At 38.6% G+C, this 17,053-nt stretch overlaps 1 protein-coding gene across 1 annotated transcript in view; it reads left to right on the plus strand.

Annotated features, from left to right (window-relative positions):
* The first annotated feature begins 311 nt into the window (after window positions 1-311).
* LOC129738469 (uncharacterized) overlaps window positions 312-17,053 on the plus strand; it is a 132,988-nt gene continuing 116,246 nt past the window's right edge. The window contains exon 1 of the mRNA XM_055729679.1: window positions 312-715. Coding sequence (XP_055585654.1) covers window positions 317-715 — 399 coding nt within the window. The 5' untranslated portion in view covers window positions 312-316. The remainder of the gene's footprint in view (window positions 716-17,053) is intronic.

Below are 17,053 nucleotides of genomic sequence, written 5' to 3' on the forward strand. Positions count from 1 at the left end.
TTCTTAACCTGTTGAGTCCACTAGTAGTGCAAAAAAAAAAAAAACGGGTAATCAAGTTGGGGTGTTGTCGTTGCCGTTTTGAGTGACGGTGACGAAAAGTTTTCCGTCTTCAAACAAGAGACCACAACCACACGCTATGGTAGCTCGAGTGAGTGACGCGGAAGAGTGTTTTGGGTGGGTGAAAGTTTGTTTTCCTCTTCCGTCGTTTTGTGGCGATGGGTTCTAAAAATCGGTCCAGTGAGGTCCGGAAAACGGTGATTCAACCGAACATGTGTGATTCTTTCAAGTGGTGTTTGTAAAAGTAAATTGGGTCAATATGAAACCACCGACGGAAATGGATCTCAAAAACATCCCGGACAACTTCCTGGCGGTGGTCGCTCACATTGCCCTCGGGATGCAATCATCCGAGCATAACGGGTCCAGTGCTGTGGACTACAGCAGCCCGATCCTGAAGCCGGTAGTGGCCCGCATCTATCCGGTGTTTATAATTATGTACGCCCTGCCGGCGGCCCTCGGAATCGCCACAAATGTACTGATGGTGATGTACATCAGCAAGTACAAACTCTACAAGGACGCGACGCACGCGTTCGTGGTCAATTTGGCCTTCTGTCATACGGTCCAGTGCGCCTTCGTCCTGCCGATCACGCTGATGGTGATGCTGATCCAGAACTGGGTCTTCGGACAGTTCATGTGCTTCTTTTTGCCGCTGCTGCAGGTAAGTGTTTGAGAAAAAAACATCGGAAAGATAGCTCATCACGAACTTTAGTATGAAAGATAAGTTCATCGCGAACATGAGTATACTCTTGATCTTATCCAACTATGACTATTTTGTCATTTTTCTCTTTTTATCAAATTTCTGTTGTTTTTGTCATTTTTTGTATACATAGTATCAAAAAATTATCAAAATTGTCAAAGTTTTCAAAAATTTCAAAAAAATTTTGGCATTCTTGACAATTTTGACAATTTTGACAATTTTGACAATTTTGACAATTTTGACAATTTTGACAATTTTGACAATTTTGACAATTTTGACAATTTTGACAATTTTGACAATTTTGACAATTTTGACAATTTTGACAATTTTGACAATTTTGACAATTTTGACAATTTTGACAATTTTGACAATTTTGACAATTTTGACAATTTTGACAATTTTGACAATTTTGACAATTTTGACAATTTTGACAATTTTGACAATTTTGACAATTTTGACAATTTTGACAATTTTGACAATTTTGACAATTTTGACAATTTTGACAATTTTGACAATTTTGACAATTTTGACAATTTTGACAATTTTGACAATTTTGACAATTTTGACAATTTTGACAGTTTTGACAATTTTGACAATTTTGACAATTTTGACAATTTTGACAATTTTGACAATTTTGACAATTTTGACAATTTTGACAATTTTGACAATTTTGACAATTTTGACAATTTTGACAATTTTGACAATTTTGACAATTTTGACAATTTTGACAATTTTGACAATTTTGACAATTTTGACAATTTTGACAATTTTGACAATTTTGACAATTTTGACAATTTTGACAATTTTGACAATTTTGACAATTTTGACAATTTTGACAATTTTGACAATTTTGACAATTTTGACAATTTTGACAATTTTGACAATTTTGACAATTTTGACAATTTTGACAATTTTGACAATTTTGACAATTTTGACAATTTTGACAATTTTGACAATTTTGACAATTTTGACAATTTTGACAATTTTGACAATTTTGACAATTTTGACAATTTTGACAATTTTGACAATTTTGACAATTTTGACAATTTTGACAATTTTGACAATTTTGACAATTTTGACAATTTTGACAATTTTGACAATTTTGACAATTTTGACAATTTTGACAATTTTGACAATTTTGACAATTTTGACAATTTTGACAATTTTGACAATTTTGACAATTTTGACAATTTTGACAATTTTGACAATTTTGACAATTTTGACAATTTTGACAATTTTGACAATTTTGACAATTTTGACAATTTTGACAATTTTGACAATTTTGACAATTTTGACAATTTTGACAATTTTGACAATTTTGACAATTTTGACAATTTTGACAATTTTGACAATTTTGACAATTTTGACAATTTTGACAATTTTGACAATTTTGACAATTTTGACAATTTTGACAATTTTGACAATTTTGACAATTTTGACAATTTTGACAATTTTGACAATTTTGACAATTTTGACAATTTTGACAATTTTGACAATTTTGACAATTTTGACAATTTTGACAATTTTGACAATTTTGACAATTTTGACAATTTTGACAATTTTGACAATTTTGACAATTTTGACAATTTTGACAATTTTGACAATTTTGACAATTTTGACAATTTTGACAATTTTGACAATTTTGACAATTTTGACAATTTTGACAATTTTGACAATTTTGACAATTTTGACAATTTTGACAATTTTGACAATTTTGACAATTTTGACAATTTTGACAATTTTGACAATTTTGACAATTTTGACAATTTTGACAATTTTGACAATTTTGACAATTTTGACAATTTTGACAATTTTGACATTTGACAATTTTGACAATTTTGACAATTTTGACAATTTTGACAATTTTGACAATTTTGACAATTTTGACAATTTTGACAATTTTGACAATTTTGACAATTTTGACAATTTTGACAATTTTGACAATTTTGACAATTTTGACAATTTTGACAATTTTGACAATTTTGACAATTTTGACAATTTTGACAATTTTGACAATTTTGACAATTTTGACAATTTTGACAATTTTGACAATTTTGACAATTTTGACAATTTTGACAATTTTGACAATTTTGACAATTTTGACAATTTTGACAATTTTGACAATTTTGACAATTTTGACAATTTTGACAATTTTGACAATTTTGACAATTTTGACAATTTTGATAATTTTGACAATTTTGACAATTTTGACAATTTTGACAATACTGACAATTTTGACAATTTTGACAATTTTGACAATTTTGACAATTTTGACAATTTTGACAATTTCGACAATTTAGATAATTTCGAGAATTTTCATATTCTCTCGAATTGCCTTAAGAGTGATTAATTCGAATGTAATTAATATATTTGTGAAATTACAATAAGCTTTAGTCAAGCCGTACATTTTTTTGATTCCCAGTAGTATCATTTCCAGTCGATTACACGCGTTGTTTACGTGAGCAAACTTTGATTACAGCCCATTTATTATGAAAATTTTTCCTAGAGATTTCTCAAAACTATGAGATGAATTTTTGTTTTGAACAATTTATTTTTAAAATTTGAAATTCCCCCAAAGAAATTCCAGACAGTAATTGATAATGTTGAGGTACGCTAAACACCACCACACTCCAGTTAGTCACCAGATTTAATATTCATTTATTCATTGCTCATGCTGTCAGCTGCGGGCTTATATTTGTTTGAGCAAAGAGATAAAACCTTTTGTTGTTATCCCTTTGTTTTTGATAATCCTCGACGGCCTGTTTAGTGATAGTATGGTGTGATGAACTACAATCCGATGGAATTTTCCCAGCCTTTATTGCTCTCAGTTTCGAATTTCACAGGAAATATTTAAACTAACGCAAAGCCAAATAGCCAGCCCACAAAAATGGGTCGACATTTTGGGAGGGGGATCGATTTTAAATTGGAATTTTGCGGGAACGGCTTTTTAAGGTATGGGTGGCATCCCGGAAAACATTCCGGAATCGGTAAACAGTTTAGGGGAAGTTTCCCATCACAACTTTGCCGTAGCTTGTTTAGAAGCTAAAAATGGGGATTTTACGGAACTCAACTGTCAAAGACGATCGAGCGACCAACCGCTCGCTGTCAGAAAGTTTGGAATTCTTAGAATTTTGGTATCACTTACACATTGGAGTCTTTAAAAATCTTCCTTGATGCCAGTTGAGGAAACTTTTAAGAGCACTTTATTTTTGGGAATCAAAATAAATAACATACCATTAAACAAAAAGTTAAGAATGTGTTTTCGATGTGTGCACCAAATTCTGACCGTATTCGGAACTTTTTCGGTCCGAATTTCAAAATATTCTCAAAATATTCGTTCGAATCTTTTCCGAAAATCGTAAAGTATCTGCTCGAATTTAGATTTATGTTTTTTTTTCATAAGTTCTCATATTTTTTTCTAAATTTACGCTGACAAAAAATTAATGTATTATTTGAAGAAAAATTCCGACGAAACTTTTTTTTCTAAGTCGTTAGAATCATCCCAAATGAGAAAAGTAAATGTAGAAAGGCTTGAAAACAATCATCAATAAAGGTGGCTTCCTGCAGTTAAGAAGCAAGCTGAAGGAATTAACAATTCTTTCAAATAATCAATCGATGAGAGATCACAGTTCAACAGACCCACTTTTCTGGGACCTTATTTTCCAAGAAAATTCCTCCATCCAGGTATTTTTCGACAAAGATAGGAATCCCAAATATCGAGTTTCGAATTTTTTTTGTAAATAATTCGGTATCACAGAAAAAAGGTCACCGATAGATCGATGGCACAAAATCAATCCCAAATCAGTATTGTCAAAAAGTGAGCGACTGAACTGAGGCAAGAAAGACAGGGAACGAAACAGACCCTTTTGGAAAATTTCTTGTGAAAAATGATACACGACGGTTGCTCGCTTTTGTTGTTACCGAATCCCAAAAGTTCGACAACCAACCCTTAGCATCAAACGACTTTAGCTAAGGACACATATTCATGGATGCTGTACACAACGTTGACGTTGTTAATGTTAAATTTTGCTACACCTTCTTTTTAGGGATTTGGAATGCTCGTTCTTTAAAGTGCGCCTGTCAAACACAGTCAATTTATTATGACTGGGAAGCTGTGGTCCCATTTAAAATTTGGAGGGAGCTGCAGTAACAATGAAATGAAATACAAGTTTAGCAGAGACTACCTCTTCGACTCCGTTTCGAGAAGCTAGGGAAAAAGTTGTAAATTGGAGATTCTTGAAAGTTGAAACCGACTGTACCTATTTTTTTGTCTGAATTTTCTCTCAGCAAGCTTTGGCTTTTGTGTTTAAAGAGTGTTCAAGGATTGTTTTCGGTCATATTTTCGGTACAGCAGGCGTTGCCGTATTTAATATCGAAGATCAAAAAAATTTTTTTAAATTAAATTGTAGGGATACCATATGTAATACTTACGGTAGATAAAAAACTGCACCGAGAAATGGCAAGATCAACAAAGTCTCCCAAACAGAGTTATCCAAACTACACAGAAATTTTTTTTTACTATTACGTGTCACCGAAAACTGCAACCTTTAAAATAAATCATCTGTAATTAACAAAACCTGTTATTTTAAATTGTTTTCCTTGAAAGCTTACGAAGATTCATTTATAATTAAAGCAAATGTCCTGTAAAAAAGTTGTACACTAAAAATTAAATGTCACGTAATCATGTTTTCGACCTGTAAAATTACGGTAAATGTCCTGCTCCTTTTTGTTACAAGACATTTGCGTAATTTTACAGGAAATAATTTTTGCTGTGTAGACTGAGGATTGGTAATACCCACCCGTTTGACCCACGATTTTATTCTTGATCAAGCTGACCCACTGTAAAGTCCATACCGTGTTCCTAACTGCATTATCTGTTTGCCAGAATGAAAACACTGCCAGCTATCCCATAGTTCTCGAGAATTTCTATGTAATTGTCCAAATCAAGAGGAAAAGTTGTTGGCCTTCCTGAAATGCAGCCAGTTTTTCCCACGAATATAGTTCGCCAAATCCCAAATAAAACTATTTACAAACTAATTTCTAAGATTCCTATAAGTTACTCCACGGAGTCCCCTCAAAACTCCATGGAGTTTCTTAGGTACTTTACAGGGCTCCTTCACAAACTACTCAGAGTCTCCACAGAGTTCCTCCAGAAAATTCACGAGCTACCCTAAAGAACTCAACGGTATTTTCTCCCCCAATCTTCAGGAATTATATACAGAAACTCCATAGAGTTCTCTCCGAGTTCAGAGTTCCTCTCAGGAGCTCCACAGAATCTCATCAGGAGTTTCTTCAGAAACTTTATTGTTGAACACCTCACGGAGTCCTCTCAGGAACTCCACGAAGTGATATCTGGAACGCGACAGAGTTCCATCAAAAATTCAATGAACAACTCTAAGCCGTCTCTGCGGAAATTCACAGAGCCACAGAAACTGTGAAAAACTTTCAGTCCCCTCTGGAACTTCTAAGAGCCCTTACGGAGTTCCATCAGAAACTTAATGGAGTCTCCTGACAAATTTCACGAAATCTTCTCAGAACTCCATGGAGGAACTCCTCAGAGCACCTTGAAGGGATTCCTGAGTGTCCTCGGGAACTTTCCAGGGCTCCTTCACAAACTCCTCACAGTCTCCACAGAGTTTCTCCAGAAAATCCACGGAGTCTCCTAAGGAATACAACGGAATTTGCTCCCTCATCTTCTGAATTTATGTACAGGAACTCCCTAGAGTCCTCTGTGGGTTTCATAGATCCTCTCAGGAGTTTCTTCAGAAACTTTTTTTTTGACCACCCCACGGAGTCCTTTCAGAAACTCCACGAAGTCACATAAGGAACGCTACAGAGTTCCATCAGAAACTCCATGAACAACTCTAAGCAGTCCCTTAGGAACTCCGCAGAGCGCCATGAGAAACTCTATGGAATTCTTTAGGGAACTCAAGAAGTCTTCATAGTTCTCTCAGTAATTCTTTGGAGTCCCCTCAGAAATGCTGTGAAAGTCTAAGTCCCCTAAAGAACTTCTAAGAGTCCTCTCAGTATCTTCACAGAGTTCCATTAGAAATCTAATGAAGTCTCCTCAAAAACTCCACGAAGTCTTCTCAGAACTCCATCCACAGAGAACTCCTCAGAATACGTTTAATGAATCCCAGAGTGTCCTCAGGAACTTTCCAGGGCTCCTTGACAAACTCCTCAGAGTGTCCACAGAGTTCCTCCAAAAAATCAACGAAAACCCCTAAGGAACTCAACGGAATTTCCTCCCCCATCTTCAGGAATTCTAAACAGAAACTCCCTAAAGTCCTCTCCGAGTTTCAAAGTTTCTCTCAGAAACTACTCAGCATCTTCTCAGGAGTTTCTTCTGAATCTTTATTGTTGACCACCTCACGGAGTCCTATCAAAAACTCCACGAATTCACATCAGGAACTTTTAAAAGTTTCATAAGAAACTCCACGAAGGACTCCATGAAGTCCCCTAAGGAACTTCAGAGACCTCTGAGTAACTCCACGGAGATTTATCAGTTACTGTATGCAGTCTCTTCAGAAACTTCACGAAGTTTCCTCAGAACCGGAATTATATACAGGAACTTCCTAGAGTCCTTTCCGAGTTTCAGAGTTTCTCTTTGAAACTCCACAGCATCTTCTCGGAAGTTCCTTCAAAAACTTTATTGTTGTCCACCCCACGGAGTCCTCTCGAGAACTCCACGAAGTCACATCAGGAACACCACAGAGTTCCATCATAAACTCCTTGAACAACTCTATATAGTCCCTGGGGAACTCCACACAACTCCATGAAAACACTACGGAATTCTTCAAGGAACTTTCCAGAGACCCCTTAAAAGACATACATACACCGTCTTAGCCGATTTAGGCTCACAGACTGAATAAATGACGCGGACAACTTAAGATTAACATTTACCACCCAGTACCGAGATGGGAATCGAACCCATGCCATCAGTGGACCAGCGATTACCGTCTTACCACGCTAACCACTTGACCACCGAGACGTACAAGAAGTCTTCATAGTTTTTTCAGTAACTCCTTGGAGTCCCCTCCGAAACTCTTAGAAAGTCTTAATCCCCTTAGGAATTTCTAAGAGTCCTCTCAGTATCTTCACAGAATTCCATTAGACATTTAATGGAGTCTCTTCTGAAACTTCACGAAGTCTTCTCAGAACTCCAAGGAGTTTCATAGGGAACTCCTCAGACTACATTTAAGGGATCTCAAAGTGTCCTCAATAAATTTCTAGGCTCCTTCACAAATTCTCCAGAGTCTCCACAGAGCTCCCCAGCGTTCAACGGACCTTCCTCTCTCATCTTTAGGAATTAAATACGGGAACTCCCTAGAGTCCTCTCCGTAAACCCATTGAGTTTCAGAGTTCCTTAAGAAGATCCACGGAGTTCTCTCAGATACTCCACATGAGTTTCTTCAGAAACTTCACAAAATTCACTCAGGAATTTCATAGAGTCCTCTCAGAAGCTTCTCAGGAGCTCCACTGAGTCCCTTCACCCATAACTCAAACTCCCTTAGACTGGATGGAGTCTTCTCTAGAACTTCACGGAGTTTTCTCAAGAACTAAACAGAGCCTCCTAGAACATCCTCGGAGGAACCGCCCGGAGTACTTTCGGTCACTCTACTAAGTCCTCTTTGAAAAATTACCTTAAGGAACTTTACGGAGTCTTCTCGTGAATTCCACGGAATCCTTTCGATAACTTCACAGAGTCTCCCCGGGAACAGCACAGAGTCCTCTTATATACTTTTCCGATTCCTTCGAGGAGATCTACAGAGGTTCATAAGATACTTTACGTTGTCCACTTGAATTCTCTTCTCAAGATTTCTACAAAATCTTCTGTGAAATTCTTCCCAGTTACCTCAAGAACTCAACTGAGATCCAGCTTGGAGTACCTTTAGAAAATTTTCAGAGTTCCCTCAGGAACTTTGAGGATTTCCGCCAAGAACTCTAGGGAGTCTTGTTAAAAACTCCACAGAGTTCGCTTAGTATCTTAATGGAATCTTCTCGGGAACTCAACGAAGTTTTCTCAAGAATTTCGTTACTCCTCAGCTTCGTTGAAAACTCCCCTAAAAGTCCTCAAGAACTCCACAGATTACTCTCAGTAACATCACGGAATCTTTGAAACGTCACAGAATTCCCTAAGAAAAGCCCTTAGGCAACGTTCATTAAATCCCCACAGTCCTCAAGAACTTCACTAATTTGCCGTATGAAATCACCAAAGTACTTCTCATGAGATCTAAAGAGACTTCTCTGGAACTCTACGAATCCCTGTCAAGAACTATAGCGAGTCTCCTCAAGAACTCCACCAAGTCCTCTTTGTATTGTCACGGAGTCTTCTCTGGAACTAAAAGAAGATACCTCAAGTCATCTCAGAAACTCGTCAGCAGGCTTGCAATTTCTCTAACGAGAATCACCGACGTGCTCGGTTTTCGATTCTCGGTAGAGATTCTCTGAAACGCACCGCAGAGATTTTTAGCCGAACCTCTGTAGAGAATCTGTAAATCAACACGACAGAGCGAACACACACTACAGTGAAAAAATGTTTTCACCACAGAGAACGACAGCGACGGCAGCTGGCTTGGCTTGTTGCGTTTACCAACACATACGAAGCTGAACGACTCACCCGAAACATTCATCGTTTGTTGATGCTATTATTATGCACACCATAGTGTTTGTTTTTGTCTTTGCTTTTTCGTGGCTTAAACCATTCGATCCTGTGTTTTCACCGGGGTGCTCTACGGTGACAATTTATCGCACGCTAGAGCTATTGGAATTAGGTGTGTTTGGCTTTCGAAACCGGGGTGCGAATAAACTGTGGAGAGGAACAAAAAAACTCACCCGGGTGATTTGCAGCTATCGCACGGGGGTGATTTTTTCTCCGTTCTCCGTCTTTCTCGGTAGAGAATGGCAGGTTTGCCCGGATATTTGATGCAAAATTTCGATAAAGTCCGGTCCGGCCCGGTTGCCCGGATATCGTGAAAAAAGTCCGGATATTGCCCGGATTTTTTCACAATTTTCACAAAGAAACCAAAAAAAATCAAAGTTTTTGAGTAAGTTTCAGCAAAATCGATTAACGGTATGGAAATTTCAACGGTTATTTCAAATAATTTCGCTGATAGCTTTAAATATTCAGGTGTTCCAAAAAGTTTTTGGAATTCTGCAATTACATTAACAAAATATTAATTTCATTTTTTTGCATTTTTTCTTTGCTTTTATGTATAATTACACCTAAATTTTGCCTGGTTTTTGCCCGGTTTTTGGATTTGAAAAATTGAAATCCATGCCCGGATTTTGCCAGGTTTTTTTGAAAAAATGCCCGGATGGAAGTGGAAAAAATTCTGGCAACCTTACTCATGAACTCCACGGTAACTTCTCTTGCGCTCTACGGAGTCCTCTCAGTAATACTACGGAGTTTTTAAGCGTACTTCACAGTGTACCCTTAGGAAGAATTCCGCAGATTCCCCTCAGAAAGTCCTCAGAATTTCACGGAGTCCCTTCAGTAACTCTACAAAGTCTCTTTAGTAACTTCACAAGATCACCTCAGAAAGTCCACTCAGGGACTGCACAGAGTCCTCTTAAAAACTTGTCTGAGTTTTCTACGAAATCTCCTCAGAGTCCTCTCAGGAACTCCAAGGAATTCCCTGAGGAACTCTTCAAAGTTTAATCAGGATTTCCACTTTGCTCCCTCATGAAATCATCAGTGTACTCTTAGAAAAACTCTCTTTGGAAACTTTTCGAATTCTCTTCCAGAGATCTACGGATTTCTCTCATGAACTCCACAAAGTCCACTCAATTCCAAGCAGCTCCCTCCAATTTCTTCTGGAACTGGTAGCGAATAATGGTTGGCTCCCAGTGCGTCGTTGAGACCCATCAAATAGTCAGCACAGATTCGTACTCTGCCGTCTGGTTTCTTCATTACTACAACCGGCGCTGCCAACTCCGATAATTCTACAGGTGAGATGATTCCCAGATTCTGGAGACTGGTCAGCAACCTGGTTCGCACATCAAAAGCGAGATGGAAACGCTTTCGGAACTTGGAAACCAGGGTCCAGAAAATTTTTTTCAAGGTTGAAACTGTTTTTCGGAAGTCGATGTCCTTGGAAAGTGCAGGAAGAATATAGTTGATGTGGAATAAAGTGGAATAAAGTGTCCAACTTACGGAGCAGCAATCGGGCCTTCGCTGCATTGTCCAACTGCCGTTTTTCGTTCTCGAACAGATCTTGATACCGGGAAAACTATGTTTGAAAATGTTTGACGAAAGTGAATCCAGAATTTGTTCCGGTTTCTGTTGCTGAAGCTGCTGCTGGTTCGCAGTCGTTCGAGTAATCGTAGGTCTGCCAGCTGGATGACTACTTGGGTTTGACTGGAACTGGTAGGTTGACGTTGACTGAAAGCGGTTTTCTTTCGGCGTATAAAACTATTTTTAAGACGTAACAATGTTACGTCTTAAAAATAGTTTTATTTCGACTTATTTGTAAGAAGAGTGACATTGAGCTGATAAAATTTTCACTCCATGTGCTTGGTGTTCAAGTCATGGATTGCCTTGATAAACTTTTCCGTTTTTAGAATTGCTATCACAAGAATCGAAAATTTGGCAACAGTTTGACTAAACACTCGTGTTTTGAAGTAGGCGACGACCAATCGACATCGCTCGTGTTTTTTTTTCACCGAACAAACCATTTTTATAATTTTGTTTTTTTTTAAGTAACCAACGAACGCGTTCTTCCAACAAATGTGAATTAATTATTTGACAAACATCCTCGTAGGTTTTATGCTCAGATCAAAATCTTCTTCGCATAAAAATAAATCCGGATAAAGTCTTAAAGAAAATCGTTTGAATGTTCCTAAAACGATTTTTTAATGCAAAACCGAAAGATCAAAGTATCGAAATTTGCAAGTTTTCAAACAATGACTAACATATTAAATCGAGGGTTTCTGCGGCTGGTGTAATCCGAGAGCTTCCAGGAACATAAACTGCAATCCATTAGCAACATCTGTTTCCCTTCGCCATCCTTGGAGATTGGGAAAGACGTGGTGTTGAGTGCCTAACCAAAACCTCAACTTGTCACCTGACTGGCTTTTTGTTCCTCTAGTCGTTGTTGATGATGTTATTCCTAGCCATTACTGAATTCCCATGAATATCCAATCAGATCTCTGCTCTTGGGAGACTTCTCAGAAAAGCCACAGTCGTCTACCTTCTTCTGATGACTCCGATTCCGACAGTTGTTGGCTGTTAATTGGAAAAGTTTCGATTGTCGTCATTTCAAATTCCATTTGACACCCAATTGATCTAGCAAATCTGTGACGCCACTGTTGATTTGGCAAGGGCTTTTATCATTAAACTTTTTATTGATTAATTTAACAAAGCTTTACTTTTCCAATGAATTTACAGAAAAAAAAATAAGAGCCCGGTTCCACCCTTTCGATGTTAAGCCACATCACAACGAACGGCCTCGGTCTAGCTTGGCATGGAAGCTGTACATCTTGCTTGACACACGAAAGTCATCATGGCATGGTGCAGCATCAAATTTTCTCCGGAGCCAGCCACTTTTTGTGTCATTGGCGTGAAATGGGGATACTGGGGAAGACTGAAGAAGAAGGAACGTAAAAATTGATTGAGTATTTTCACCCCGTGCTCTAATTTGTGCGGGTACCCAAACCCTCGTCAACTTAACTCAGCTCAGCTACCAACAAACTCTGGTAAGATATTTGTGGGAAATTTTCCTGCAAACACGTGTTCCCAGGAGGACTTGATAGCATGACACAGTCCCAGGATGCTTCATCTCAGTTGGGTTGAGTTTTGCTCTTCATCAGCAGCATCCAAACACACACACTTTTACTAGAAAATGTTGAAGAAGGAAACCTTCGACAAGACGAGACGAGACCAGGAATTTACCGAACGGATGCCTTCTGGTGTTTGCGTTGTGGTGAACGTAATTAAAATTAATGAATCAAACGCATCAAAAGTGGTCTACGGAAAAGTGCATCTGGAATGTAGATAATGCACATACACATGACTTCGTTGTATTTTCTCTGAGGAGTTCATTAGATGAATCGGAACATATGTTAAAGAAGAGATTGAACATAGAAAAAGGAATCCTAACGAGTGCCAAAAGTTTTGGCTCTGGTTACAGATTCCAAATTGAAGGCATCCCTTTTGACGCTTCCCAACTTGCGTAAGGCTATCAATTTTATGGAAACAAGTTTGAAATGAAAGAATTTTTAAGAAGTTTTCGTAAGCTGACAAATGTTAAACAAAATAAAAACAGAAATAAAACTAAAAATTTAAAGAAACGAGACAAAAGAAACAAAAATTTCAATCTTGATGCAAATTGTGACACTGAAAAAAAAACCTAAAAAAACCCTTAAACTGAACAGGTACAAGACTGAGACAAAATACTGCGCTCCAACTGTAAAAAATCTTAAGGAAAACCAGTACAAAACACTGAAAAAAGAATCAGACTAAACCTGAGAACACAGTGAAAAATCTGAGACTAAATCCACACAAAATACTGAGACTAAATCGAGACAAAACTGTTGAAAAAATCAAACAAAAACTGAGATAAAATCAATCAGACATAGACAAAACACTGAAACAAATTTTATGAAAAACATATTATTAATATAATTTTTTTTTGTAACCAGGCGAAAATTACGGAAATTTGACAAAAATGACAAAAATGACAAGAATGACAAGAATGACAAGAATGACAAAAATGACAAAAATGACAAAAATGACAAAAATGACAAAAATGACAAAAATGACAAAAATGACAAAAATGACAAAAATGACAAAAATGACAAAAATGACAAAAAAGACAAAAAAGACAATGTTCCGACGCAGTCACATAAAGCAGCGAAAAAATAATAAAAATAAAAAAATTCGAATGTAAAGTGAAATAGCTTTAAGAGAAAAAATGAGATGTAAATATTACACACAAAACATCAAATCTACTTCACACAACATACAACATTAAACACTTAAAATGAATTACCAACACTGCACACTCACAACACATAGATTAAGAAGTGAGAAATGACTTGAAAGTGATAAGTGAACTAAAACTCATAGCGTTAAGTGACATGTAATGTTTATTTACTTCAATAAAAATCACTTTTCAAACCATACTCGCGTGCATCGGACGTTGTTTAGCCACCCGAAATTTCGCTGCGCTCTCGGCCTATTGTTTGCTCCGCCATCGCTGGTCAATTCGATGACCTATTGTTGCTGCTAATTTCGGATTCTTCGACGCCGTTTGGGACCCAATTCGTGGGACATTAACAACGGAATCCTTCGTCCGTACATGGTCCTTCGAGCCGGATTGAAACTGCACAGTACAGTACCTGCAGTGCCTGGGAAACATTTTCGGCTTTCACCACCAGCATCAGCAGCAGAAAGTGCAATCCATTAATCAGCAGCAGCAGCACTTGATTTCATCAGCAGTAGCAATCAACCTACAGCAGCAGCAAATTAATTACCGCGGAACAGCCAGCATACCTGAAAGGAAGTATCGTTTCAATACTTGGCGGTAATTTTCAGTGGTTACTTACTTGTTTTTCGACTTCCAGGGGGGTTGGTCATCGGTCCCGAGTGCGTGGTTAAGGCTTCTTCGCGAAATTCGACTTCCAACGGAACAATTTCGACATCGTTGGAACTTCCCGGTTGAAATTTTTTTCCGATTTGTCAACATCAACAAACCGTAGGTTGGACCGGTCCGGTAAGTTATATGCCCACTATTCTTTCGCCGGAAACGGTTCCAAGTGAAAAGTTCGCACAATTGGTGCATAATTCGGATATATTTTTTATCATCGAAAATTGTCGTCGGCCATTGCTGTAAGCCATAGAAGATCAATTTGGAGCTCACTATTAACCCTTCAAGTCCCAGCAGCCCAAAAAGTGTCAAATTCAAAAATATTTTCGAAACTTTTTTTATTTTTGAATTTGTTTGAATTGATTGCGGTAATCGATTTTTTTGGGAAATTTAACCCTCTCAGTACCATTGGAAAAATTTTGGAAACAAAAAAAAATATTTTTTCGATATTTTGCGGTTTTTTTTGAATTTTTTCCGCTAAGCGATGAAGAAAGAAGTGGAATTTAGAAAAAAACATGGTGATTTATCGCCAGGCTCGAGATTCAATGGAACGAGCCATAAATTTTATGCAAAATTTCGACCCGTATACGCAAATTGAGCAAGCTTTAGCTCGAAAAAATGCTCTTGAGAGTAATTATAAGAAATTTTGTCAAGCCTCATTGAATCTTGAGAGCCTTGAGGAGGAGGAAAATACTGGGACAGATTTCGCGAAGGATATGGCTACTTTCGAGGAGGATTACTTCACGCTCAAAGCGTTTTACGCATCGCTAGAGGTACCCCGCAAGCCAGCACCATCATCGATTTCAACGGGTCATTCGTTCCGTGCCTTGAAGTTGCCGGATATTAAACTGCCGGAATTCTGTGGCAATATTCTAGCATGGTTTTCGTATTACGATACGTTCGACTCATTGGTACATAGCAACGCAGAACTATCGGATGTACAAAAATTTCACTACCTCAAGTCGACTCTTCGAGGAGAGGCATTGAAACTGGTGGAAAAAATGTCTGTTACGGGAAGCAACTATTCGGTGGCACTGAAAATACTAACTGATCGTTATCAGAACTTCAACATCCTGGTGCGCAGTCACATCGAAGCTTTATTCAAGGTGGAAAAAGTTTTGAATGAGTGTCCTCGTGAATTAACAAGTTTGGTTGGCGACTTCGAAAATAACTTAGGAATTCTGGAGAAGCTGGGTGAGAACACGAAAGGCTGGAGTTCATTACTGGTATGCATGGTGTCAGCGAGACTGGATCACAACACGCTTCGCGAGTGGCAGCGAGTTGCGGATAAGAAAAGGATGGCAACTTATGATGAGTTGATCACTTTCATCCGTGAGTACGTCATGGAGTTGGAGACTTTGCAGTCAGATCGACCAGTGTGTGATTCCAGACCTGTGCCTCAAATTGTGAATGCTGGAACCACCGTCAAATCCAGCGACAACTGTGCGGCGTGCGGGTTGGGACATCGTTTGTATTTCTGCGACAATTTCAAACAAATGGCAATTACTCAACGAGCTGCGATCGTGAATGAAGCTGGATTGTGCGTCAATTGCCTGTTTGGAAAACATTCGTTCGCTACTTGCAAGTACGGAGCCTGCCGAAAATGTGGAGCAAAGCACCACTCACTACTGCACAATTCGAATCTGGATACAGCTCGTGGATCCGGCACGAACCAAGGCGAGAAGCAGTCATCCATTTCGAATTCCGCTGATGATGATCGTTCACTTTCTGTTCCTGCTCCTCTCAGCCTCTCCGCCCATACGCACTCGGGGACCAAACGTCCCGACCTCTCCCCTTCGAATCAAGTGTTTCTCGCCACTGCTGTTGTCAAAGTTTTCGGTCCAGAGGGTACTTCGTTCCTTGCTCGGGTTCTGCTTGATAGCGCTTCGCAGCCGAACCTCATGACCGAAAGATTTCGTCGTCTTCTAAATTCTCGGAAGACTCCTGGTAACACGGAGATTGCTGGTATAGGAGGAAATATTTCTGCTGTTTCGATGTTTTCGACTGTTGCCACTGTTGCTTCGCGGATCAACAACTTTCGAGTTCCGCTGGAGTTTATTGTTTTGGATGAGGTTACCAGCGATCTGCCTACTAGCACTGTCGATATAAGCGATTGGACCATTCCGGGAAACGTTCGTCTAGCCGATCCTTCGTTTGCTACGCGTAGTCCCATCGACATGATGATCGGTGCACGGGTTTTCTTCGACCTCTTGCGAAGCGGTCAATCCAAACTTGGCGAAGGAAAACCGATGCTCCAGAATTCGGTGTTTGGTTGGCTAGCATCCGGTTTTCACGATAGCGGTTCCATAGAGGATAAAGTTCGAGTCCATTGCCACCTGTCAACATTTCACGATCTCGAAAAAGGTCAGATGAAGACTACATTGCCAGTGGAGAAGCGCCTTTGTGAGTCTCGCAAAGATGTTTCTTTGCTATACATCGACAGCGTGCCAAAGACACCGGAACTCATCAGTCAGCAGTCGCAGCCGATTCCTCGTTTCTTCTGTAAAGAAAATGGGTTTACTGACTCATCTCTAAATGCCTACGGCACCTGCTTTCACCGTCGTTCGATTTCCTTATCGAATGCAGTCACGATCCGCCTGGTAACAGCTGAATCCAGAGTCGGCCCAACGAGGAACCATAGGATAACAATGCACTGGAGTTCATGCGATTCATTGGATTTGGAATCTTTCGTCCCCAATCGTGAATTGTC

Source organism: Uranotaenia lowii, chromosome 1, assembly GCF_029784155.1.
Source record: "Uranotaenia lowii strain MFRU-FL chromosome 1, ASM2978415v1, whole genome shotgun sequence".
NCBI lineage: Eukaryota > Metazoa > Arthropoda > Insecta > Diptera > Culicidae > Uranotaenia > Uranotaenia lowii.